The 24,535-nt window shown below is 42.9% G+C and overlaps 1 protein-coding gene across 2 annotated transcripts in view; it reads left to right on the top strand.

Annotated features, from left to right (window-relative positions):
- The first annotated feature begins 972 nt into the window (after positions 1 to 972).
- Positions 973 to 24,535, top strand: part of lmbrd1 (LMBR1 domain containing 1) — a 296,648-nt gene continuing 273,085 nt past the window's right edge. Inside the window, exon 1 of one of the 2 annotated variants that reach the window (XM_069886140.1) lies at positions 973 to 1,127. In XM_069886140.1, coding sequence (XP_069742241.1) covers positions 1,068 to 1,127 — 60 coding nt within the window. In that variant the 5' untranslated portion in view covers positions 973 to 1,067. The remainder of the gene's footprint in view (positions 1,128 to 24,535) is intronic. The other variant, XM_069886141.1, reaches the window with a different exon arrangement.

Genomic DNA, 24,535 nt, shown 5'->3' with positions numbered 1-24,535 from the left:
GCACGATTAACATAAGAATCTTCTAGTCTTTGTGACAAGACCATAGGACTAAGATAAGGAATGGTAAGGTACAATAGAATGTAGGAAGTTGAGGTAGTCTGGATCAGATAAGGGTCTCCTAGCCCTGGACAGAAGTACCAAGTCATACATTTCTAATTAGCTAACCATACACAGATTTATACATATGAAATTAGCCAACCCTAGATAGAATGAGTCAACTCTGCATATCAAGAGACTGTAGCCCAGAGAATCAGGAAGGTGTGAATAAGGACAATGACATGAAGGGACACCGACAGGATACCCCCCCTGGTCCTCCAAGTGTACTGAAACTGCACGTAGGCAGGAAGAATTACCTATGCCAAACCCATCCAGGGGGCAGAAGAATGTAAGGGGGAGGGCATTCTGATACTGAAATTGACTGTATAAAAGTTGGGTGAGCCCCAGTATGTGTGTGTATTCCCAGGGTAAGGGGAAGCACCCAACTTTGCATTGTTGTAGTAATAAATGTTCTTTGTTCTCAATTTTTGTCTCGAGCAATTTCTTTAAAGGTACTTTAATTCCTAACACTTCCACTCCAGTTCTTTGGGTTCTGTGGAGACTGACATTGTGAGATCCACATAATGTATCAAAGATAGGACAGGAGGCCTATCTTTAATTTAATCATGGGATTAAATGGTGATAGTTTGTTGAATGGTAATTTCTGACATCACTTATTCAGGGTTTTTGCGTGCTCCTGATATATGGTAGGTCCGTCATACCATCCCCAGTGCTGCTGCTTCTTGTGGAACATTCATGGACCAGGTAGTTGTGGCATCTATTCCAATTTAAACAGTCTGGATCGACGAGTCCCTCCCCAAAACGCTGACTGACCTGCCGAGTCCCTCCTCCAACTCACTGCTCCCCGTGACCTTCGATGGGTGAGGAATGCGTGCACGCGCACGTTCCGGGAGCCCGAGAACGCAAGGAAGGGGGAGTGACACGCACGTGACCGGTCCGGCGGCGTGCGAGGACGCGGAGAAGCGGCTCCGTGCGCGTGCCGGGAGGTGGTGGCGGCGGCTGAGGCGGCGATGGGGTCGGTGCTCACTGAAGCCGTGTGGGGATGGTCCATATTCACCCTCGTCTTGCTGGTAGGCAGAGGCTCCGAGCGGCACCTTTCATTGGTCAGCGCGGGCCCGGTGCCCCCTGACGTCTGTTTAGCTTCGGTCCGACTGCGAGGAGAAGGGAAGGCCTGGTTTCAATGTATTCTGCGGCCTCGGGTGTTGGGGCCCGGAGCTGGGTGTCGGCCGGCCCAGACAGGAGAGGTTTATTGGGAACAACTCGGAACTCTGGTGTTACATCGCGCAATACTCAAACTTTATCAACGACCCCTCAAACTTTTGGATTATGTTACCTGCAGAGCCACATTATAGTCAACTAGGAACCCATGGAACCTGAAATTTACAAGCATTTTGTCGGCTAAGGATAAAGTGGTAAAGGCACAGACTAGTAATTCTCCAATTGAAATACGGGACGGCTGCGAAGTTTACCTCCCACTTCTTACTGGACTTGATTTGAAACAGTTTGTCTTTAATTAGAGAATAATTGCAGCTTTCTCAAAAGATATTTGGTGTTGTGGAACCTAACATGAGATTAGGACGTCTCGTAATATTTATAATTGGCTTGTATAGACAAGCTCACATCGAATGTTGTTAAATCTGCAGACGCTGAGATTGCAGTGCAATACTCAGAAGTGTTGGACATGGAATCTTGTTTGTAGGAGGTCGAAACGTTGCCTCTTATAGACCTTACCTGATCTGAGTTTCTCCAGTACTTTGGTGTATTCTCACAGAATGTTCTTGAGTATGTTGGTTAAGGAATAACTGGGAATGGTATTCTGGCTTGGGTACTGTTATTTGTATTCTTGTGATCATAGGTTATAATTTCAAAATAGTTATGTAGCGGCAGCTACACTGCTAACTGAAATAACATACAACCAGACAGGTTGAGCTCAGTGAGCAGAACTGATTTATTGCAGGCTGCCTGGCTGGCCTTATACTCCCAGCCCGGACCTGGCTGAGAACAGTGCTGATGTCACCAGGGCGTCACGTGGGTCCCCAAGCGCGGGCTTCTGAGCCAGGTGCCGAGGTCGAAGAGGAAATCCCTGATGGCGCCATTTTGGCCGGTTGCCTGGCCGTGTGTGTTACAAGTGGGGCCAGTTCATCTGCCTAACGGCGTGCCGCCACACAGCCCCTCCACAGAACCGATGCTGATGTCCTTCATAGTCAGGCGGCCTCACTTCTTGGGCTGGGCCACAACTTCTGATTCGGTGGGGTCGAGGTGTGCTGGCTTCATCCTGTCCACCGTAAACATTTCCCTCCTACTGCCGATGTTCAGTGTGAACGTGGACCCTGAATGCTGGACGACTTTGTACGGCCCTTCGTAAGACCTCTGCAGAGATGCCATGGATGGGCCTCGCCGAATAAAAACGTACCCCAGGGACATAAGAGACCGGTGTGCCGTATCTGGGTGGGGGTGCGAAGGAGCCCAACTGGGCCCGGAGGTGGGGGAAATAGCTCATGCGGTGACTGCTGGGGGTTGTGAGGTGCTTTGATGAACTCACCGGGTAGCGCTAGCAGTGCGCCATAGACCAGCTCGGCTGATGATGCCTGTAGATCTTCTTTGGGCGTCGAGCGGATGCCCAGGAGCACCCAAGGCAGTTCGTTCACCCAGTTGGGACTGGTGAGGTGGGCCATAAGTGCCGACTTAAAGTGGCGGTGTAGTCACTTGACCAGCCCATTGGCCTGCGGGTGATAGGCCGTGGTGTGGTGTAGCTTGATTCCCAGCCTGTTGGTAAGCTGTGCCCAGAGTGCAGAGGTGAACTGAGCGCCCCGATCGCTGGTAAGGTGATTCGGGATGCCGAACCGGGCAACCCAACCGTGCAACAGAACTCGGGAACAGGAGTCCATGGAGGCGTCTGGCATTGGGATCGCCTTGGGCCAACAAGTGGTGCGGTCCATCACCGTAAAAAGGTAACGGTTACCCCGGGAAATGGGTAAGGGCCCGACTATGTCCACTATGAACCGTTCCCAGATGTGCTCAAACTCCTGTATGGGTGCTCTGGTGTGCCTGTGCACCTTGGAAAGCTGGCAATGGGTGCAGGTTCTGGCCCAGCCCACGATCTGCTTCCGCAGCCCGTTCCAGATGAAACGCTCTGCCACCATACGGACCGTGGAACTGATGGAAGGATGCAAAAGGTCATGGATATGGTGGAATACTTGCCTACGCCACTGCTGGTCATGGAGACATCACACAGAGCGGTGCCCTCACCACTCGGAGACGGGAGGTCCTGGAACCGCAGGCCCGTGATGGCAGTCCTGAAGGCTCACGTCTCCTTGTTGGACTTCTGGTCCTGGGCGAGGTGGTCAAAGTTGAGGCCGGGTGTCAGCGCGCAGATGGCCAGTCGTGAGAGTGCATCGGCGACCAAATTGTCCTTCCCCACCTTGTGCCAGATGTCGGTGGTAAACTCCAACACGAAGGAGAGGTGACGCTACTTGCGGGCCGACCAGGGATCCTTTGCCATGGCGAGCGCCTGAGTGAGGGGTTTGTGGTCGGTAAAGATGGTAAAAGTCCTTCCCTCCAAAAAATAGCGGAAATGCCGCAGCTCCGTGTACATGCCCAGTAACTCACAGTCAAAGGCACTATACTAGTGCTTTGGTGGGCGAAGAATCAGATGAAGAATGCCAGTGGCTTCCACTGTCCATTCACTTGCTGCTCCAGGATGACGCCGACGGCTGTGGCAGAGGCATCGACAGAGAGCTCCATATGCAGGTCGATGTGTGGATGGGCGAGCATGGTAGCCTTCGAGAGGGCATCCTTCGTTGCCTCGAATGCCCTGCAGGCCTCTGTTTGGCTGTGATGAGGGCAAAGAGCGACTGCATGATGTGTACAATGCCTGGGATGAAATGGTTATAGAAGTTGACCATGCCTGCAAACTCCTGCAGCCCCTTGAGGTTGTCCAGGTGTAAGAAATTCTTGATTGCGGCAACATTCGTAGTGGCGGCCATGGCTCCTTCGGCTGTGATGGTATGGCCCAGGAACTGCATGGACTCTTTCCCGAACTGGCACTTGGCTGGGTTGATCGGGAGAAGAGGGTGAGCAGGTGGGCCTTGTGTCACACCTGATCCCTGCTGGCAACAAGGATGTCGTCCAAGTAAATGAAGACGAAATCTAAGTCCCTGCCCACTGAGTCTATAAGGCGCTGGAAGGTCTGGGTGGCGTTCTTGAGCCAGAACGGCATGTGAAGGAATTCAAACAAGCCGAAGGGGGTAATGATGGCAGTCTTTCATATGTCCTCGTGGTGCACCAGAATTTGGTGATACCCGTGCACCAGGTCGACCTTGGAGAATACCCTCGTGCCTTGCAGGTTGGCCATAAAGTCATGGATGTGAGCGATCGGGTAATGGTCAGGAACTGTCACCTCACTGAGCCGCCGGTAGTCTCTGCAGGGGCACCGGCTGCCGGAGGCTTTAGGGACCAGGTGGAGTGGTGAGGCCTAAGGGCTGTCAGAGCGCCGAATGATCCCCAGTTCCAGCAGATGCGAAAATTCTTCCTTTGCCACCTGCAGCTTATCCGGCGGGAACTGGCATGCCTTGGCGTAGGGATGTGATTGAACACCTCGTGGCGCGTTGAGGCAGTGGAGAACTGTGGCTTGAGGAGGGCCGGAAACTCGTCCAGGATACGCTAGAACTCGTCCTTGGGCATGCTGATCATGGCCATCTGCGGCTGCTCTGTGCGGGAGGCATTGAGGCGAACGGCCTGGACGGTACAGGCATCTACCAGGCGTCTTCGCCGAATATCAACCAGGAGGCCGTGGGCGAGGAGGAAGTAGGCACCCAGGATAGCGGTCGGAAGGGACGAGATGGCGAACCTCCACGAGAACCTTTGCCGGCTGATCTGGAAGTGGACGGTCTTGTCTCGAAACGTCCGGATCTTAATTGCATTGGCTGCACGGAGGGGAGGTCATCGAGGCCAGTTCCTGGACTCTTGGCTGTGGCCGGGATGATGCTGATCTGGGCCCCAGTGTCAACGAGGAAACGTTGGCAACTGATTGAGTCCCCCAGGTAGAGAAGGCTGTGTCTCTGGTCATCCGCCGCAGCCATTAATAGCGGTCGGTCTGCTCATTTCCCTGGAACGAGCAGGACTGGCGACACTTCCGAGCCTTGGCTCCCCAGTACTGGTGGTGGAAGCAGAGGCCTTGCCTCTGGTTATGCTCTTTGTGGCCCCTGGAGGGTCCGGGCCTTCTACTGCAGCACTGGAGGAAGACTTGGAGTGGTCGTGCCCATGACCCGCGGCCTGCTGAGTCCTCCGGAAATCACTCAAGCCATAGCTCTTGAGCCTTCTGAGCAACCTTCCTCGGTTCACCAAAGCTCTTTCAGGCCAGTAGCGGCCGGATGTCCTCAGGCAGATGGCTGAGAAAGATGCGCTCAAAAAGTGGGCAGTTGGTGTGATCGCCCATGAGTGCGAGTATCTCGTCCATTAGCTCACTCGGGGACCTGTCCCCCAAGGCGTCGAGGTGTAGCTTCCAAGCGGCATGCTGGCGCCTGGATAGTCCAAGGGAGCTGGTGAGCACCCGCTTGATGGTCCCGTATTTATCTTCCGCGAGTGGGTGTTGAATGAGGAGCAGCACATGTTTGGCGGTGGCCTGGTCCAGGGTGGCAACCACATGGTAGAACCTGGTCGTGTCTGAGGAAATCTGGCGGAGATGAAACTGAGTCTTTGCGTGGCTGAACCAGGTCTCCAGCTCCTGCACCCAGAAGTCAGGGAGCTTGATGGCTGTAGTCCTGATCGAAGGTTCATTCATGTTGGGTTCAAAGACGTTTGAATCTGTCGGGGTCACCAACTGTAGCGGCAGCTACATTGCTAACTGAAATAACACACAACCAGATGGGTTGAGCTCAGTGAGCATAACTAATTTATTGCAGGCTGCCTGGTTGGCATTATACTCCCAGCCCGGACCTGGCTGAGAACCGCGCTGGGGGTGCTGACGTCACCAGGGCGTCATGTGGGTCCCCAAGCGTGGACTTCTGAGCCCGGTGCTGAGGTCGAAGGAGAAACCTCCACGGCACCATTTTGGCCGGCTGCCCCGCCGCGTGTGTTTCAAACGGGGCTGGTTCACCTGTCTAACGGCGTTCCGGGTACTCGGGAAACGCATAATTGAGTAAATGATGTTTTGTCAAAACAAATGCACTGCAAACTCTTTGCATTAAACAATTCTCCAGTAAAATTTGACCAAGGCTTTTGGAATGAAAGTGACGAATTGGGTAACCTATTTATATAAACATGAAATTGACAGTTACTTTCTGTTTTGAGCTGAATAACTGCTTGGATGTTTCAATAATGCGTTTAGTAAAACCACTGTTTCACGGTTTAGTCCTGCCTTCTACTGCCATCCAGAATAAGGAAGAACCTGTCCCACGATGATCCTCTACTGTCAGTATCTGAAGATGAAGGGCAGGCTGCCTTCAGGAGAATGAACCTAAGGAAAGCATATGTTCTGGACGGAGTATCTGACCATGTACTGCAAACCTGTGCCAACCAACCGATATCTTCAACCTTTCACTCTGACAGGGCATGGTACCCACCTGTCTCAAATGGGCTTCAACTGTACCAGTGCCCAAGAAGAGTGTGGTAACGTGACCAAAAGACTATTGACCAGTGGCACTCACATCCACAGTGATGATGTTTTGAGAGACTGGTATTGAAGCATATTTGGACTGGTACTAATTTGCCTACCATAGTGACAGGTCTACAGCAGAAGCCATCTCTAGCTCTTCACAAAACTCTGGATAGCAATAAAGCAGATATCAGGATGGTCTTTTTTGATTGCAACCCAAAATTCAATGCCATCAAACTAATCAATAAACTCCAAGACCTGGGATTCAATACCATGTTGTGGAATTGGATCCTGGATTTCTTCACCTCGGCCCCAGATAGTTCAGATTGGCAAAAATCTCTCCTCCACACTTTCCATCAGCATCAGAGCATCACAAGGATGCATTCTTGGTCCCCGGAGGTACACGATCCAGTAATCATTGGTGGTTCAGAGGTGAAGAGGGTCCCCAAATTCCTGGGTGTTTCAATCTTGGAGGACCTGTTCTGGACTCATCACACAGTGCCCTCCATAATGTTTGGGACAAAGAAATATTTTCCCCCTGTTTTTATTCATATGGTTTTGTATTCCATAGTTTTATGTTTGCAATTAAACAATTCACATGTAATTAAAGTGTACATTCTAGATTTTATTCAAGGTTATTTGTATATATTTTTGTTTGTCCATGTAGAATTTGCAGCACTTTTTATACATAGTCCCCTCTCTTCAGGGCACCATAATGTTTGGGATATATGGTTTCACAGGTATTTGTAAGTACTCAGTAATATTTATGTTTCAGTGATGCAGGTATCAGAGTAAGGATTGCTTCTTAGCTTTTGATCACCTTTGGAGTCTATAGTTGCCATTTTTCAACATGAGGACCAGAGTTGTGCCAATGCAAGTTGTAGCAGACTTCATCAGTGATTTTTTTTATATATCGGAAGGCTGCACCTGGCAGTTGGAGTCAGGTGACTCAGGCAGTTGGAGTTGAAAAGCTCAGATCAGTAGAAAGCTGATTTGGCAATAGAGATCAAGTGATCCAGGGAACTTGTGACACAGGGTGGTATTAATTCACTTCAACTCATCAGTCTGAGAAGATGGTGCTATTGACTGGAGTTCTATGCAGTTCATGCAGTAGTGAGTAGGAAATTTACAACTAATTAGAAAAAGCCACTATGAGGCTGAAAAACAAGAATTAAATAGTAAGAAACATTGCCCAAACCAACAATTTGGAATTTCATTAAGAAGAAAGAGTGTATTGGTGATCTCAGTAATTGCAAAGGGACTGGTATTCCAAGGAACACTTCCATTGCAGATGATAGAATATTTCTCATCATGATGAAGAAAAATCCCCAAGCACATGTCCGACAGATCAGAGACGATCTTCAGGAAGCAAGTATTGACGTGTCTATGACTATTGTTCTCAGAAGACGTCATGAACGTGATACATACAGAGGTGACAATGCAAGATGCAAACGACAAGTTAGCAACAGAAAGGAAGGCCAAATTACAGTTAGCCAAGAAGTATTTAAAAGAGCCTGCAGAATTCTGCAAAAAGGTCTTGGGGACAGATAAGACCAAGATTAACCTGCATTAGAGGGATGGCAAGAGCTGAATGTGGAGGTGTAAAGGAACGGCCCAAGATCCAAAGCATACCACCTTTGCTATGGTTTGCATTTTGCAGTTTAACCATGAAGTCTTCTGCAGATAGTAGTCATTGATATATCCACACCTGTCTCCTGAAGAGTGCTTCTGATCTGTTTGATATACCTGTGGGGATTTTTCTTCCTTATGATGCAAATTCTTCTGTCATTAGCAATGGAAGTCTTCCTTGTAATGCCAGGTTCTTTGCAATACAGTACTGAGCTCACCACAACAGTACACTCTTTCTCAATGAAATTTCAAACTTAATTTTGGGAATTCTAAGGGTTGGGCAATTTTTAAAAACTATTTTATTGTTTTTCAACCTCATAATGGCTTCTTTGACGTTCATTGGCACAACTCTGGTTCTCGTGTTTAAAAATGACAACTGTAGATGCCAATAGTGATGAAAAGCTGAGAAGCGAGCCTAGCCCTCCCTCTTATACCTGCACTAATGAAGCAAATAAACACTTGTGAAGCCAAATGTCCCAAACATTATGGTACTCTGAAATGGAGGGGACGATGTATATTTTAAAAAAATGCTGTAATTTCTACATGGTCAAACCAAAATGTACCCAAATGATCTTGAATGTGCACTTTAATTATGTGTGAATTGTTTGATTGGAAACTTAAAACTATGGAAGACAGGAGCATATAAAGAAAAACATGTCTTTGTCCCAAACATTATTGAGGGCACTGTAAAAGTAATTATAAAGAAAGCACACTGCCTCTTTTCCTCAGGAGTTTGCAGAGGTTCAGTATGATATCGTAAACCTTAGCAAACTTCCACAGATGTGTGGTGGGAAGTGTGCTGACCAGCCCCATCCTACTCTAATGTGGCACATCAAAACCACTGAGCAAAATATCCTGCAAAATATAGTGGACTCAACCCAGTACATCACAGGCAAAACTCTCCCTATCATCTTGAAAATCTCCATGGAACGCTGGTGGCTGAGAGCAGCAGCAATCATCAAGGATCCACACCACTCAGGACTTTCTCTGTTCTTGCTATTGCCATCAGGGAGGAGGTATAGGTGCTATAGGATTCCTTCCACCGGTTTCAGGAATAGTTTCAACCCTCAACTATCAGACTCTTGAACATTGGACTAATTCAGAGACTCATTTCTGGACTTGAATACTTGTTATTTAATACTCTATATTTATACCTGCATTTGCACAATTTGTTTACAGTTCCTGATGAGTACAGTTTACAGCTACTGTTATAGAAATAACTAAGCCTGGTCTGCATAAAAATCTCAGGGTTGTATGTGTTGTCATGTATGGACTCTGACAATAAATTTGAACTTTGAACATCCCTGTGGAGTTTGCATGTTCTCCCTGTGGTTGTGTGGTTCTGATTTCCTCCCACATCCTGAAGACGTATTGGTTGATTAAATTAATGCACACTAAATTGTTCCTATAGTGGTAATATCTCCAGAGAATAGATGGAAATGCAGAGAAATTTAGTGTAGGGTTGGGGTTATTTAAAGATATTATAAATGCAATTCATGTTTAACAATGGGGAGATAATGGAAATGATTGTGAGATGAAAATAAGTAAGTCGTAGGTGTCCTATGCCAGTTGTGGGGGTAATTGCCATGACCTAAACTTCCCTGGATGCAGACAAGATGTTAAATCACTGGTCATTCAATATTTTTCCTCTTCTGATTTTATTAACATTAATCTCTGTTCCTTTTTCTATATTTTGAAAATTGGAAGTGTTATTTTATTTGGTCTAGGGGATGCTGTCCTGCATACTAGACCTGCTATTTTGTTAACTATAAATGTATGATATTCCTTTTGTGCATCAGCATGTACATTCAGTTATTTAAATATATATGCTTTGCTGTAAACAATATAGAGATGACAAGAGTTATGGGTTAAGTATAATTAAGAACTTGAAAAGGGGGCATGGCAAGATGGCATAGGGAACAGACGTGCCTTCCAGACCTCTCCTGACTTTGATTTATTGTTTTGTCTTTAAGTGCCCGTTAAAGTTCTTCTAAAAGTTTACAAATAATAAGAGGTGTTGGATTAGTGCCTAATGGTTTATATGCAAAAAAAAGAGGTAAAAGAAAACATCAACAGACTGTTTAAAAAACTACATTTTCCGAAATTGTCTGAGCCTACTTGTTTACAAGAAGCCAGGACTCAGTGTAGAATGGATCCAGAGGAGGACGAGCAGAGTTCGGCATTGAAGCTCTGTTTTAAGCCGGTGAGGTTCTTTGAAGGTCGCATTCAACAGCTTTCGGACCAAGGAGCTGGATGGGTGCCAGTATTTCACACAACGGCCACTGTGAGTGCTGTTACTTAGTCTTTGACAGTTGAACCAGCTGGGGCGCCACCAGCTGGAGAGTTAAAGAGCTGTCATTCGACTGCTACAGTGGTGGCGCTGCAAAATGCATCTTCAATTACAACGGTTTTTCCAGACATCGATTCAGTGAAGATGATTAAAGAGATTTGGCTTAAAGATAACTCTGATCTTCAGTCTCCTGGCATTGCTGGGGGGACTTTGAGAGGGACTTTTATACAAAGTCAAACTGCTAGAAAAGATACTAAATTAAGGGAAGGGACAGAAGATCCCGTGGTCACTAAGGAACAGCAAGACCCCATTATGCCTGAATCTACTTCTGTTGAAATGTCTGTTAAGGATCTTGAAGATAAGATATATTCTGTATCGAGTCACTTAGCTAATTTTGTGAACTTGTTTATTTCCAAGATTAATGCAATGGCGGAAGTCATTAATGGAGCTTTTAAGCTTGAAACCATTGAAAGATTTGAAATGTGTGATCAAGGTTTAGTTGATGCACAGGATCAACTGCAAGATGAAAATAGAATAATTGAAACATTGCACATCCAAAATAAAAATTTAGCAAAAAAGGTTGATTATTTGGAGAATCAATCTAGACGGAACAACGTGAAAATTGTTGGTTTGCCAGAAGGCATAGAAAGACCAGATCCAAGAAAAATTTTTACTGAATGGATTCCATGAGTGTTAGGACAGGATAAATTCCCTGAAGGTTTAATACTGGAACGTGCTTATAGAGTTTTAAGAAGAAAATCGTTTTCAGGACAGAATCCAAGATCTGTTTTGATCCGTTGTTTAAACTATTGTGACTGAGAGACAATTTTACGTACGGTTACTAGAAATGCCCAGCAAAATAGATCTCCTTTGATGGTTCAGAATAATCCTGTTTTCTTCTATCAAGATTTGAGTCAAGAAATTATGTTTCAATGACACAAATTTAATTCTGTGAAAGAACGGTTGTGGAAAAAAAGACATAAGGCAACATTCAGGTATTCTGTGGTACTGAAGATTTTTTAGGATGGAAATTAGCCAAAGTTCTTTGACAATCCTAAAGAAGTTATGGATTTTGCTCAGTCTCTACCAATCATGCAGTTTCAGGAATGATGTAGTCCTTCAAGGTCTCCAAAGAGAGTAGAGATGTAAGGTGGGATCCAGATTTTTAAAAGAAATGGAAGCAATGGTGACCGAAGTGGTAACGTTGATTTAAAAAAATAAATCTTTTATTTTTTTTGAGAAGAGTTTAAATAGTTTAAATAATGATGATAGTTTAATGAAATGGGAGTTGGGAGAGGGAACTGGGTGGGCACTAGTTTCCAGAAGTCATCAGCTACCTGTGAGTTATCTCACACCCAATATTTTGGGGGAGTTACCGCTTTGGGCGGTTTAAACAGGAGGAGTAGGTTTTTTTTCTTTTTAATTTTTGGGTTAAGAAGTGAAGATTTTTTTATTATTTTTTAAAAAAATAAATAATTTTTTTAAACTCTTTTTGTTTTCTGATTGTAATTGAGAGGGAATTAGGAGGTTTTTTTTCTCTCCTTTTTTCTCTTTTTTTGGGGGTTTTTTTTTCTCTTTTTTTCTTTCTTTTTTAAGAGGATGATGTCACAGAAGATGATAAGTCAAAAATTGAGGATGTTGAATTAGATGAAGAGGAAGATGAGGGGAAAGGTGATAAGTAGAAAAAATAAGAAAATTAAGTATAAATACATTGAGGGAGAAGAGTTTAATAAAATTAAGTTAATTTCGATAGAGAATTTTGAAGATGTTATAAATGAAGAATATGGAGAATTTTATAAGCGTTTGAACTTTTTTTCTTTTTTCTTTTCTATATAAGGGGAGGGGAAGGGAATAAAAAGTTTATCTGATTGTTTTTCTAAGGGATGTTTTCGTTCTCTCGATGAATTATAAAAGAAACTTGGTATTAATGGAAATCCTGTATTTATGTATTATTAGTTATGATTTTTTGTATAACAGATATGTGGTTAATATATGATTTTAATATTTGAACAGTTTTAAAGTGGATTTCATTTGTTAAATGCATATATTAAAATATATGTTTAAGGGTATTATTTTAGTATTGATATTTTTTTGTTAGTAATTTTTGTTGTTAAGTTTTATCCTTTTTTTGTAAGTGGGGTTTTTTCTATTTTATTTACAATATTGTTAATTAATTCTTCACTCTTTATTTTGGGGGAGGGTTGGACTAATTTTAAATTAGATGATTAATGTTGTGTTATAATTATTGGGGGGGTTAATTTGTGTAGTTTAATGATTTAGTATTCTAATTTTTATTATCTTATTTTTTATTATTTCTTTAAATGTAATTTTTATTTTATTCATGTCATAAAATTTTAAATAAAGTTCTAAAAAAAAAAGAACTTGCAAGGAAAATTGTGGTAATTAATTTCAATTACTTCTCCAGCAGGTGTAATCACTAGAAATTGTACTGTACCGTTGCAACTAGAAATTTGTTATGACCAATAACAGTTGCAGTTATTTGTTTGGTTTTTCAGTTGTTTAAGGTTTAAAATGTTTCAACTGTTGGATGCTTCAACTTTCACTTTCTAAGTTGTATGGACTTCTAATGAATCGGCAATACTCTGATAATCCACGATCTGTTTGTTCAGACATCCTAATTATTTGGCACATGATTCTTTTAGCCTCAGTTACCTGCATGTTGTGGTGGAATGGAAGTCCATGCAGGAAGACAGGGAAACAATACAGTGTCCTTGATAATAGAAGTTGCTTTCTTGAGGGACTGCCTCTTAAAGATGCCATTAATGGAGAGGAGACTGATGCCAATAATGGTGCTGGCCAAGATTATAACAGTTTGTAGCCTGCTCCTATGTATTTGCATCTCCATTCCAGACAGTGACACAACCAGTCAGAATTAATTCACAAAAATCTGTACCCACCATGGATGAAGTAAAAACACAAAACGCTGGAGAAGCTTAGCAGGTCAAGCAGTGTTCTTTATGTAGCAAAGGTAAAGATACATAACCAAAGTTTCGGGCTTGAGCCTTTCATCAAAATATGAGAAAATGCCGGCAGGCGTCCAATCAAGAGGTTTTTTTGGGGGGATGGCAGTCAGGAGATGATATATGGAGAAAGGAGGAAGGGGACAGCAGCAGTGGTGAGGAGAAGGGATGTCTGGATAGATGAAAGAACTGGAAAGAGAAGAAAAGGGAGAGGAGAAAGAAAAGGTGAGCAGGTTTAATGGAAAGCAATAAAGTCAATGTTAATGCCATCTAGCTGGAGAGTGCCCAGATGGAAAATAAGGTGTTATTCCTCCAATCTGCAAGTGGTCTGGGTGGGATAGTACACAAGGCCATGCAGACATGTGAGCGTGGGAGTGTGAAATAGTTGAAATAGTTGGCCACTGGGAGTTTGCTGTGATTGATAATGAAGTGAGCAAAGTGATCTCACCATCTGCAACCAGTCGGAATGCTCTCGATGGTACACCTGTAGAAATTTGCAAGAGTCTTTGGTGACATACCAGATCTCCTCAAGCTCTTAATGAAATATTGCTGACTTTCAAAATTGCATTGATATGATGGTCCCAGAATAGATCTTTGGAGATGTTGACAGCCAGGAATCTGAAGTTTCTTAACTTTTTTGCTCACCCCTCAATGAGGACAGGTTTATGTTCTATTGTGAAGGGTTGTGGCTGTCATGTGACAGCACAGCCCACTATCTGGCTGGAAGACACCACCTGCCAATGAAGATTTGGCTCTGCCCACTCATTAGTGCACAGCTTTCTGTTGACTAATTTAAATTCCTGTGTACTTGGTCTTGGGCCATTGGCTGTTGTAATTGACTTGACCTTGCTGGCACTGAGCTACTGGTCATTAGTAAATTACCTGGGCTGGACCATCCCCCTCCCCCCCAGCCCTCCAGCACTATAAAGGGCGCCATGTATACTCAGTTATCTCTGCTATCTTTGAGGGACCATCCTGCTTCACTCCAGGTTGAGAACCATGGACTGGCACTGGAGAAATTGTTGGTAAAGTGTGCATCTTTATTAGTGTCCTGAGTAGCATAGAACTGTGCCTGCATTGGGTTAAGGGGTAGTAGCAAGTATCATATTGGTTTTTCTTTGATTGTTGTTTGTACCTTTATTTTTCTTTCCTCCCCTCCCCCATGTTTGCTATAAATTGTGTGCATATGTTTTATTTCTGCTACTACTTTCCCACGCTCGCTATAAAGTGTGCGTGTTTGTGTTATCCCTATTACCCTTTTCCCTCCTCATCTTTTGTAATAAAATCATTTACTGCAAGACTGTGTTCTGAGTCCTTGCTTTGAGACCCATTGAATTTGTTTTCTCACTCATATCGATTGGTGCTGCGAGCAGGGTCTCAAGGTCTTGGCTGAAAACTGAAGCGGGGAGGGAATGATCTGGAACAAGACAAGAAAGCCAGTGCAGGCACAGAGGATAGGATCCCTGGGTGGACTGATTAGAGGAAGGAATTAGGAATCTTGGCCAGCATGCTGGTGGACCATGGTAAACCAGTGGACTGGTCTGAGAAGTTAGCCCCATGTGGTGAGAAACTTGGGCACCATGTGGTCTCCCTCCTTAAGTCAGTGTTCCCCAAGGCTAAGTGGGGTCAAAGGGGTGCCTTTTGGCTTTTTGTGTCCCTCCTGAGATGCCAGGTCGGGATTACTGGCCACATACAGCATATGTATCACCAAAAAGGCAAACAGATAGCGGTACTCCAGCAGCACTGCTGTGCACTGCAGGAAGCAGTCCAGGCTGCCGAGACACAGCCATCTACCTTGAGGCCAGATGAATCAAGGGCACCTGCAGGCTGATTAAAATGCAGCAGGTGCAGGCAGCCCACAGGTCTGGCTGGCAGCTGGACCTGCTCAAAATTCGAGCCTTGGTCTGGCGTGGCGATAAGCTGGATGCATGGCTGGGGGATGGGGGTGTGTGGATGTACAGTGATGAGGAGGGGGTGCCTGAGGAGCTTGTTCTATCACACATGCCCTTTCTCTTTCCCTCCTCCCCACCCCCAACACACCCCACTACCTGCAGGCACAAGGTCCTAGATTCTCCACGAGGGAGCACCTCTGCATGTTTGACCCATCACTACGCAGTCCCAATTCTGCCACAGAGGGGAGGGGGATGAGGAGGCTGCAGGGGAACTTGCCCAGGGTCACTCCAAGACAACGGAGATTCGGGATTTCTCAGCCAAGGAACTGATACAATTGGTGGATTGGTACCGGCAGTAGCCGGGCGAGGACCTGGCAGCATGGCTGCTCCAGCTGTGGGATGAGGGGGTGTCTTCAATGTGAACCCCTCTCACTGGGAAGTGAGCATCCTGGGGAGGCTGTCTGACCAGCAGAGTGCCAGCAATTCTGCAGGAAGGTGCTGTAGGAAGGTATCTGGAATGACACTACCCTGTGAGATTAGTGTGCCATGAGGGTCCGGTACCCTACACTCCTCAAGTGGGACTTAAGCATCTGGTCGCAAAGGAAAGCAATTAGTGAGGGCACCAGCGCTGATGAACAGCATTTGAGGGAGCCAGAGACCGCAACTTCATAGAAAACACCAAGGTGACCAGCATGCTAGCGGGATACCTATTCACCTCTATGCACCCCGATTTGAGGCCAGTAGTCCTGCCCCTCATGGCTAATGGGAAGACTGTGCAGGATGCCATCACCCTCTTGGAAGAGCTAGAGTACATGCAGCAGAGGGGGAGGGATGGTTCCCATCCACATCAGTATGAGGGCTGGAGACATCCTCTCTTTTCATGAGGAAAAAGCAATACTGGATTTTCTACGCACAGGGGTGGGCCATGCCAGCATAAATAGAATCCTGACCTCTGCCATTTATGTGCTGTGGAAAAAGTTTTTTGGGGGTGGAATCTGGCCAGGGGAGGACTCCAACCTCTGGACCACTTGGCCTTCCCCCACTCCAAGTAGTTTCTCTTTCCCTCGAGGCTAGCTTAGAGACCTGCTGAGACAGGAATTGTCTCATCTCCACCAGCAGGAACCTTTGCCCATGGGATGGCAAACCTCCACGCCCCCCCCACCCCCAATGGGATGAAGGCCAAGGCCCCCAGTTCATTTGTTCCATTGCCCTCTGCTGGCCAGGGGACCTGAGGTCATGTGTACTTGCTGCTGCAGGGGAACTTGCCCAGGGTCGCTCCAAGACAATGGAGATACCTACAGGGGAAATGTCACGTTTGGGGTCGCACAAGCTACAGTGGCAGTTGTTAGGCCACCCATATGGGAACCTGTCATTATTTCCCCTCCCTCCAATGTCGCCTGTAGCTGACAGTACAGAGTGCCAGAGGAACACCAAGATATGTCTGAGGCTGTCCAAGCCCTACTGCAGGAGGGCATCATTAGACCTGCAGCCTCTCCCTTCCAACAGTGCCATTTAGCCTATCCGCAAAGAGAATGGGATGTGGCACATGATGGTGGACTACAGACATCTCAGCAAGTCTGCCCCCTCTCCCAGCTGCCATTCATAGCCCCATTATCTGCCATGGTTAAATCTACTCCCACAATTTACAAAACATTTAATTTCCTCCAAAGGTATCAATTGCCCATTATATCAGTGATGTCCTCCTATAAGGTCTGTTTGAGACCATTGTCTCAGAGGCTGTTCATATGCTAATCTCCCTCAGTGGCCAATGTTGGGTCATTGATATTGATGAGGTGCAGGGCCTCAGCCAGAATGCCCTGTTCCAAAAGGATAAAATTTGAATTTTGCTGTCCCCTCAAATAAAACTGATACCCAGAGCTTTATGGGCCTCCTAAGTTATTGGCGGTGGCATATTACCATGATCCTTAGACCACTGTATAAGGTCTCCTTTATGAAAGCTACATGCTTATGGGGACCTGAGAAACTGGCTGCTTTTGACACAGCAAAGCAAGCTGTTGAACTAGCACTGCTACTTGCTCCCCACCAGGCAAGTGTTTCTTTTAAATTACAAGTCTCGGCCAGTGAGGTGGTTGTAAAATGGAGCCTCTGGCAGAAGATCCAAGGATGCAGAGTCCTGTTTGGCTTCTGGATAAAATCTCTGCCTGGAGTTGCTGCTTGTTACAACCCATTCAATACTGGGTGGGACATTGGCCAACACTTTTCTCAGGATGGCTTATGATTTTTCCCATCAAGACACAGTTTACCACATTGAAATGGATAAATATTGGGAGGAATTTGGTAAGTTTACAGTAGGTTACATACATACACACATTTTAAAACATCTTATTTGAAAGAGTGAAGAATTCATATTCAGTAAAATTCAGGATCTGGAGAGAATGTTATGCACATTTCACAAGTAGGTGCTAATTGACATTGTCCTCTAAGACAAACTGGCTGTCTGCAAGTACCTACAGAATGCTCACAGAAAGATCATACCTGGGTTTTGTTTGTCTAAGACAACAGCTTGACCAAGAAGGAGAACTCCTGTTGTTTGCTGAAGAAGGTGGGGGTTTTTGCAAGTAAGAGAGTCACATGGGCTTTTTAGCAGTCTCAGTTGGAGGGAAAGAGAGAGAGAGGGGAGAGAAGACAAGCTCTCTCAGTTAGTGTGTGTGACACTGAAAGCAGCTGAACAGTGCAAGCCAGGAAGCTTGTTGAAACAGAAGCTCCAGAGCAATGGATGGCTGGAAGTGCTATCTGTCTGATGTTTCATTTGGAATAAGTGGAACAGAAAGGAACTCTGTGATAGCCTGAAAGAAAGAAGTTATCATCTGGAAAACCCTGATGGGGCAAGTTTCAACAGTGAGACATTGAGGTGACTAATGGTAGTACCTCAGTTGTGGACATCCTGGAACAACAAATATCTCTCTGCAAACACTACGAGAACCTTCCTGAGCGGTAAACATTTACCTTTTGAGCCTAGTGAACTTTATACATGTTAAATTCTGTGGACAGTATAAGAATTACCAACAACCAGTGAACTTGGAAGAAGGAGAAGTGAGATTGAACTGTGAACCAAAGAACTTAAATTTACACACCCATCATACACATTTGCTTAAAATTAGAAGAGGGTTAATTTGGGTTAGTTAAGTATAGAGATAAGTTGAAGTTTGATTCTATTTTCATGTTTAAAGATAATTAAAAACAACTTTTGTTTAAGTGACTACTTGTCTTGGTGGATGTCTTACTGCTAGGTTTTGGGGTCCTTTGGGCTTGTAACAACATCATGCATAGAAGTCTCAGCAAGAGAACAGCTGTTGTCATGGAAATGTTATCACTGGACATTCCAATAAGGGCACATGCTTTGTTATGCACCTTCCAAGAACAGTCTTTGTAATGGACTTTTTTGTGGCACCCTAAACTGTGGTATCTACTCTGCATAATGTCTCAAAGCACACTATGAATACATAGCTACAATTTATAGATTTGTTATTACAATTTGTAGATACAGAGTTACGGTTTATAAGTAGACCATCATTGATCAAACCATAGTAAGAAACGTATATATTTTTCACTTGAAATGACAGCCTCACCCCAGAACTTCCATTAACAGGAAAACATCTCTTGAGGTGGGGGGTTTGGGAACTTTTATTTAAAAAACATTAAATTACGCACTTGTAGCACCCATTTAAAGAGAATGAAAACAGGAACAGGATCCTGGTGTCATACGCCAGCCCATAAAAAGCAGGGTGCCTCAGGTACACCTGCCCCCTGCCTTACCATGGGACAGCACATTGATGGGCATCTGGAATCTATGCTGAGGGAGCACCCAAGTTTGAGGCTAAGGTACAGGATGTGCAAGCCACGAGAGCTTTGGCACCTTGCACTCTCTGCTCACAAATATTGGTGGTAAGGGTGCTCACATTTTCCAGCCAAGCCAGATATGAGTCATTGATCAAACAATTCCTTATTCTGCCCTCCCCTCAGAAACTGGGTAACAGCTCCCACAGCACCCTGCTCCATTGGTAACACAGCAACCCTGCTGGTTAGGGGGGTGGTTGGTGAGGCATTGTTATTGAATTAGTTAGTGTACCTTTTCCAGCATACAGAAGGCACGTGTATTTATTGATCTGCTTCATTAGTATTGTTTTTAAACATGTCTTTTTGTTTTTACTTGTATACATATTTATTGATTGTATTCATAATGATTAGTGAGTGTTGTGACTCTTGAGATGTAGACTGTATTGTGAAGGGTCGTGGCTGTCATGTGACAGCACTGCCCATTACCTGGTTGGAAGGCACACCACCTGCCAATCAAGGTTTGGCCCTACCCCACCCATTAGTTCACACCTTACATTTGGCTAATTTCTTAAAATATTTTTATTAATTTTAATATAGAATGAAATGATATGGATAATTGTATAGAATTAATAAAATATTCAATGTACAAAAGCATACACAAATTGTAAATCATATCCATAATTTATATTCCATATTAAAAAAACACTAATAACAAAAAGGGGAAAAAAATAAAAATAAAAATGCAAACCCCTGCCTAAGAGCATTGCCAGATGCTGTATGTGATTAATATTAAAAGAAAAATGAAGGTATAAAAAAAAGGAAAGTGATGAGTCAGGCAATTTAATTACAATAAAATGAAATTGTAAAGTAAGAAAGTGAGTCATGAATGACCACCACCCCCATAACATCTCTAATCTTGTATCTGAATTGTTAATTGAATAACAAATCTCTTCCATATTCAAACAGGCATGATGTCTCGTAACCACTGATCATGAGTAGGTGGGGGAACCATCCTTCCATTTAAGCAAAATTGCCAATCTCGCCAAAAGAGAGCAGAATCATTCTCTCCCATTGTGCCATAGAGGGGTATCAAAGGAATTGATATTAAATCTATGTTAAAATTTTTGACAAAGTATAGAAAACCTCTCTCCAGTTTTTTTCTTGATGAGGACAAGTCCAGCCATATGAATTAGTGACAGTTCTCCATCTTGCACCTGTCACAGCAAGAACACATATTTGAATAAAAATGAAATAATTTAGTTTTAGACATGCGTGATTTGTGTGCCACTAAAAATTGTAATAAGCAATGACTGGCATATTATGAAGAGCTATTGACCAACTTAAGAATTGATTCTCAATCCACATCTGATATAGTCAAATTTAAATCTTGTTGCCAGGCATTTTTAATTCTAACTAACGAAGTCTGATTTTATACATGACAGTTTCTCGAAAAGAATGATATTAAACCTTTACGAGAATGCATTAAGATAAGAAAATTCTTCTACAAAATTTGATTCAAACTCTCTTGGAAAATCAGATAGTTTTGATTCAAGAAAATGCTGGATGTCAATATCTTTTTTAAAAAAAAATGAGAATGCTGCTCAAATGATGCACAATATCCATCAATGAACAAATTTTTAAAACTTTGAATACTCTCTTTGAAAAGTAGCATCATGTAAAAAAGGTTGAAAAAGTGTGATTGGATACAATAGGGCTTGAAAGAAAAATTATGAAATACAAAATGTTTTCTAAACTGTGTCCAAATTCTTATAGAATATTTAACAATTGGATTATCTTTTAACTTAGTTGAAAATGGAAGTAAAGAGTCAAGAAGTGCTGAATTAGACATATTTTGGGGGAAATTCAACTCTATTGATTCCCATATTGGAGAGTCAGTGATTATGTGAAAATGACCAAAATGCAAGATTTTGTATGTTGACTACCCAATAATAAAAATCTAAAGTTAGGCAGTGCCATTCCACCATCTCTCTTAGATCTTTGTAGGAAAACTTTATTAATGCAGGAATGTTTACCCTTCATTATATATGATATAACTGAATCAAGCAAGTCAAAAAATGATTTGGAACAGACTGAAAAAGATATAAAAAATTTAGGTAATATATTCATTTTAATAGAACTTGTATGGCTTACTAAGGTTATGGACAAAAGTGACCATTGGGTCAGGGAATGCTTCTCTTGTTTAAGCATAGCAAGGTAATTCCCCTTAAAAAGATGTTTATAATTAGTTGTAATTGTCAAAATCAGCTTACCTATCTTGGTATTACAATCTTGAAAGGAGAGTCATCATGCATTTCTGCAGGAATCCTAACCCTAACCCTAATGTGCAGGAAAGTTCAGTGGAAGATGTTCACTTTTGTGTACATTCAATTTATATCCCGAAAATTGATTGAATTGTGAAAGTAATTACATCATATAGAGGAGGGAGTCAACTCGATCCGAAATGAAAAGATCATCTGCTTAAAGAGAGACCTTATGTTCCATTCCTTTCTCTGTCTCCCCAAGATGTTCTTGCACACACAGAATACAATTGCTAATGGTTCAATCACCAGATCAAATAATGTGACTAAACAGACATCCTTGATGAGTGCAATGTTGCAGAATAAAAGGTTGAGATTGTTGTATCTTAGTAAGACTTGTAGCAATTGGTCACGAGTACAATAATTTAACACGCATAATAAAATCAGAACCAAAATTGAATTTTTCAAGGGTTGTAAATAAGTATGTCCATACTATCTGATCAAAAGTTTTTTCATCATCCAATGAAGGAATATACTCAGGAGTTTTCCTGGAGGTCAAATACATAATATTAATTAAGTGATGTATATTAAAATAGGAATAAAGATTTTTAATAAATCCCATCTTATCTTCAGAAATAACTGATGGTGAAATGTTTTCCATCCTATTGGCAAACACTTTAGCCAAAATTTTGGCATCCATATTTAGTAAGTAGATCAGTCTATAGGAGGAACATATGGTTGTGTCTTTACTTTTCTTTGCAATTAAAAATATACAAACCACATTAAATAAATCTCGAAGTTTACCCTGTTTAAACGGATCTGCAAATACCGTTTTCATGTGAGGTGTGAGCAATTGAGAAAATAATTTTAAAAATTCCACAGGAAACCTATCAGGTCCAGCGACCTTTCCAAATTGGGAGATGGGTTCATCCAGTCCAATTTGATTAAAGAAATCTTGGGGATATTCAATTTGACCAGAAAAATTTTCATCCAAATTGCCATCATTCTTACATTCAGAAGAGCATAGCTTGGAGTAGAATCTTTTAAATGTATCATTATTGTCCAAATTATCTGAAGTCATAATACCATTATCTTTACAAACTTTTGTGAACCTTTGTAATGTGCCGCTTAGCATCCATTCCCCTCAATTGGTTAGCTAAAACCTTACCAGATTTACCACTGACTTTTAAATTTCAAAATATGGCATTTGACTGGATATGTTGAGAAAAGATCAAATTTTTAGTTTTTGTAAATGTCTGAGTTTTTAGTTTGAGTGTATTGATCTAACTGTTTAATTTGTTTAACTCAGATCTTTATTAGTCTCTTTAAAAAAAGAATAACAGTATACAAAATGATTGTCCCCTAAGAAAATCCCTGAAAATATCCCATATATGAGACTAGAGGTCTCTGAGGAAAGATTAATATCAAAGAAGAAAATTGTGTGTTTTCATAAATTTAACCAAGTCTTTATCTGATAATTTCTTTGGCTTGGCTTCGCGGACGAAGATTTATGGAGGGGATAAATGTCCACGTCAGCTGCAGGCTCGTTTGTGGCTGACAAGTCCGATGTGGGACAGGCAGACACGGTTGCAAGGGAAAATTGGTGGGTTGGGGTTGGGTGTTGGGTTTTTCCTCCTTTGTCTTTTGTCAGTGAGGTGGGCTCTGCGGTCTTCTTCAAAGGAGGTTGCTGCCCGCCGAACTGTGAGGCGCCAAGATGCATGGTTTGAGGCGAGATCAGCCCACTGGCGGTGGTCAATGTGGCAGGCACCAAGAGATTTCTTTAGGCAGTCCTTGTACCTTTTCTTTGGTGCACCTCTGTCACGGTGGCCAGTGGAGAGTTCGCCATATAACACGATCTTGGGAAGACGATGGTCCTCCATTCTGGAGACGTGACCTACCCAGCGCAGTTTGATCTTCAGCAGCGAGGACTCAATGCACTGAATTAAAACACAAATTTTTTTTTATCTTGAGGAAAATTAGGAAGAGTCAGTAGCATTGTTCCAGGGGCCTGATCAGAAATTACAATACTATGGTATTTCAGATGAATGAGTTAGTGGAATTAAATGATTATCAATAAAAAAATCAATACATGGGTAAGTGTGAATCAAAGAGTATTCTTTATTAGTAGGATAAGAAAAATACCAGACGTCTGAAATGCCGGCATCTGATTAATTAAATAAATAAATAGATAAATAAATATATAATGCATTAATGAGGTAGATTTGTTTAATGTAGCCAGATTAGAAGATGAATGATCTAGGATGGGGTCCAACCAATAGTTGAAATCCCCACCAAGAATAAATATAAACTTGAATCTGACAAGGAAGTAAACAATTTTTTCAAAAAAAATTATAAACATTTGTGAAAACCACCATTTTTATTATTGTGTAATTTCCCTGAAGCAATAATAAAACGACCTTAAAGGAATATTCTGATTAATGAGAATCGATATACCTCTAGATTTATTAGCTTGAAAGGAAGATTGATATTACTGCCATTTCTACCACTGCATCTGCCACAAAACATTACTACCACACATATGTATCCTATATAAAAAAAAATATATAATCACAGCTTTAAGTTGTTTTAAATGTGAGGCCACTTTCCTGTGTTTTCCTGTTTGATTTAGGCCTTTTACATTCCAACTCAGGAACTTAATTGGATAAGCCATGATCCTTCAGTTATAGAAAGGAAACACTAACAGAGGAGCTAATTTCAGAGATTCCAATGTGCATGTGTAAAACTGAGTTTGTGCATCGTGCACAACAACCGTTGGCTTTATTTAAGAGCATAATTTCATAAGCTGGAACCCAGCCAACCATAATAAAAAAAGCACCATGGCAACGCAAAACTCCCATTAGCCCACCCCCATTCTTCTCCAATCCCATCTCTCCGAAGATTGTCAAACAGGCTAACAGTGCACCAATTAAATCTAAAATCCCCCTTATCTTCCAGTTGAGTTAAGGTGTTCTTGCTCTGAAACAAAATAATAATTCCCCACAGCTGCTCATAACAATAAGGTATGTTTAGTATAA

This window comes from Narcine bancroftii, chromosome 6 (assembly GCF_036971445.1).
Source record: "Narcine bancroftii isolate sNarBan1 chromosome 6, sNarBan1.hap1, whole genome shotgun sequence".
In the NCBI taxonomy this organism is placed as follows: domain Eukaryota; kingdom Metazoa; phylum Chordata; class Chondrichthyes; order Torpediniformes; family Narcinidae; genus Narcine; species Narcine bancroftii.
The sequence above is the reverse complement of the archived record's forward strand: the minus strand, read 5'-3'. Positions and strand labels throughout refer to the sequence as shown.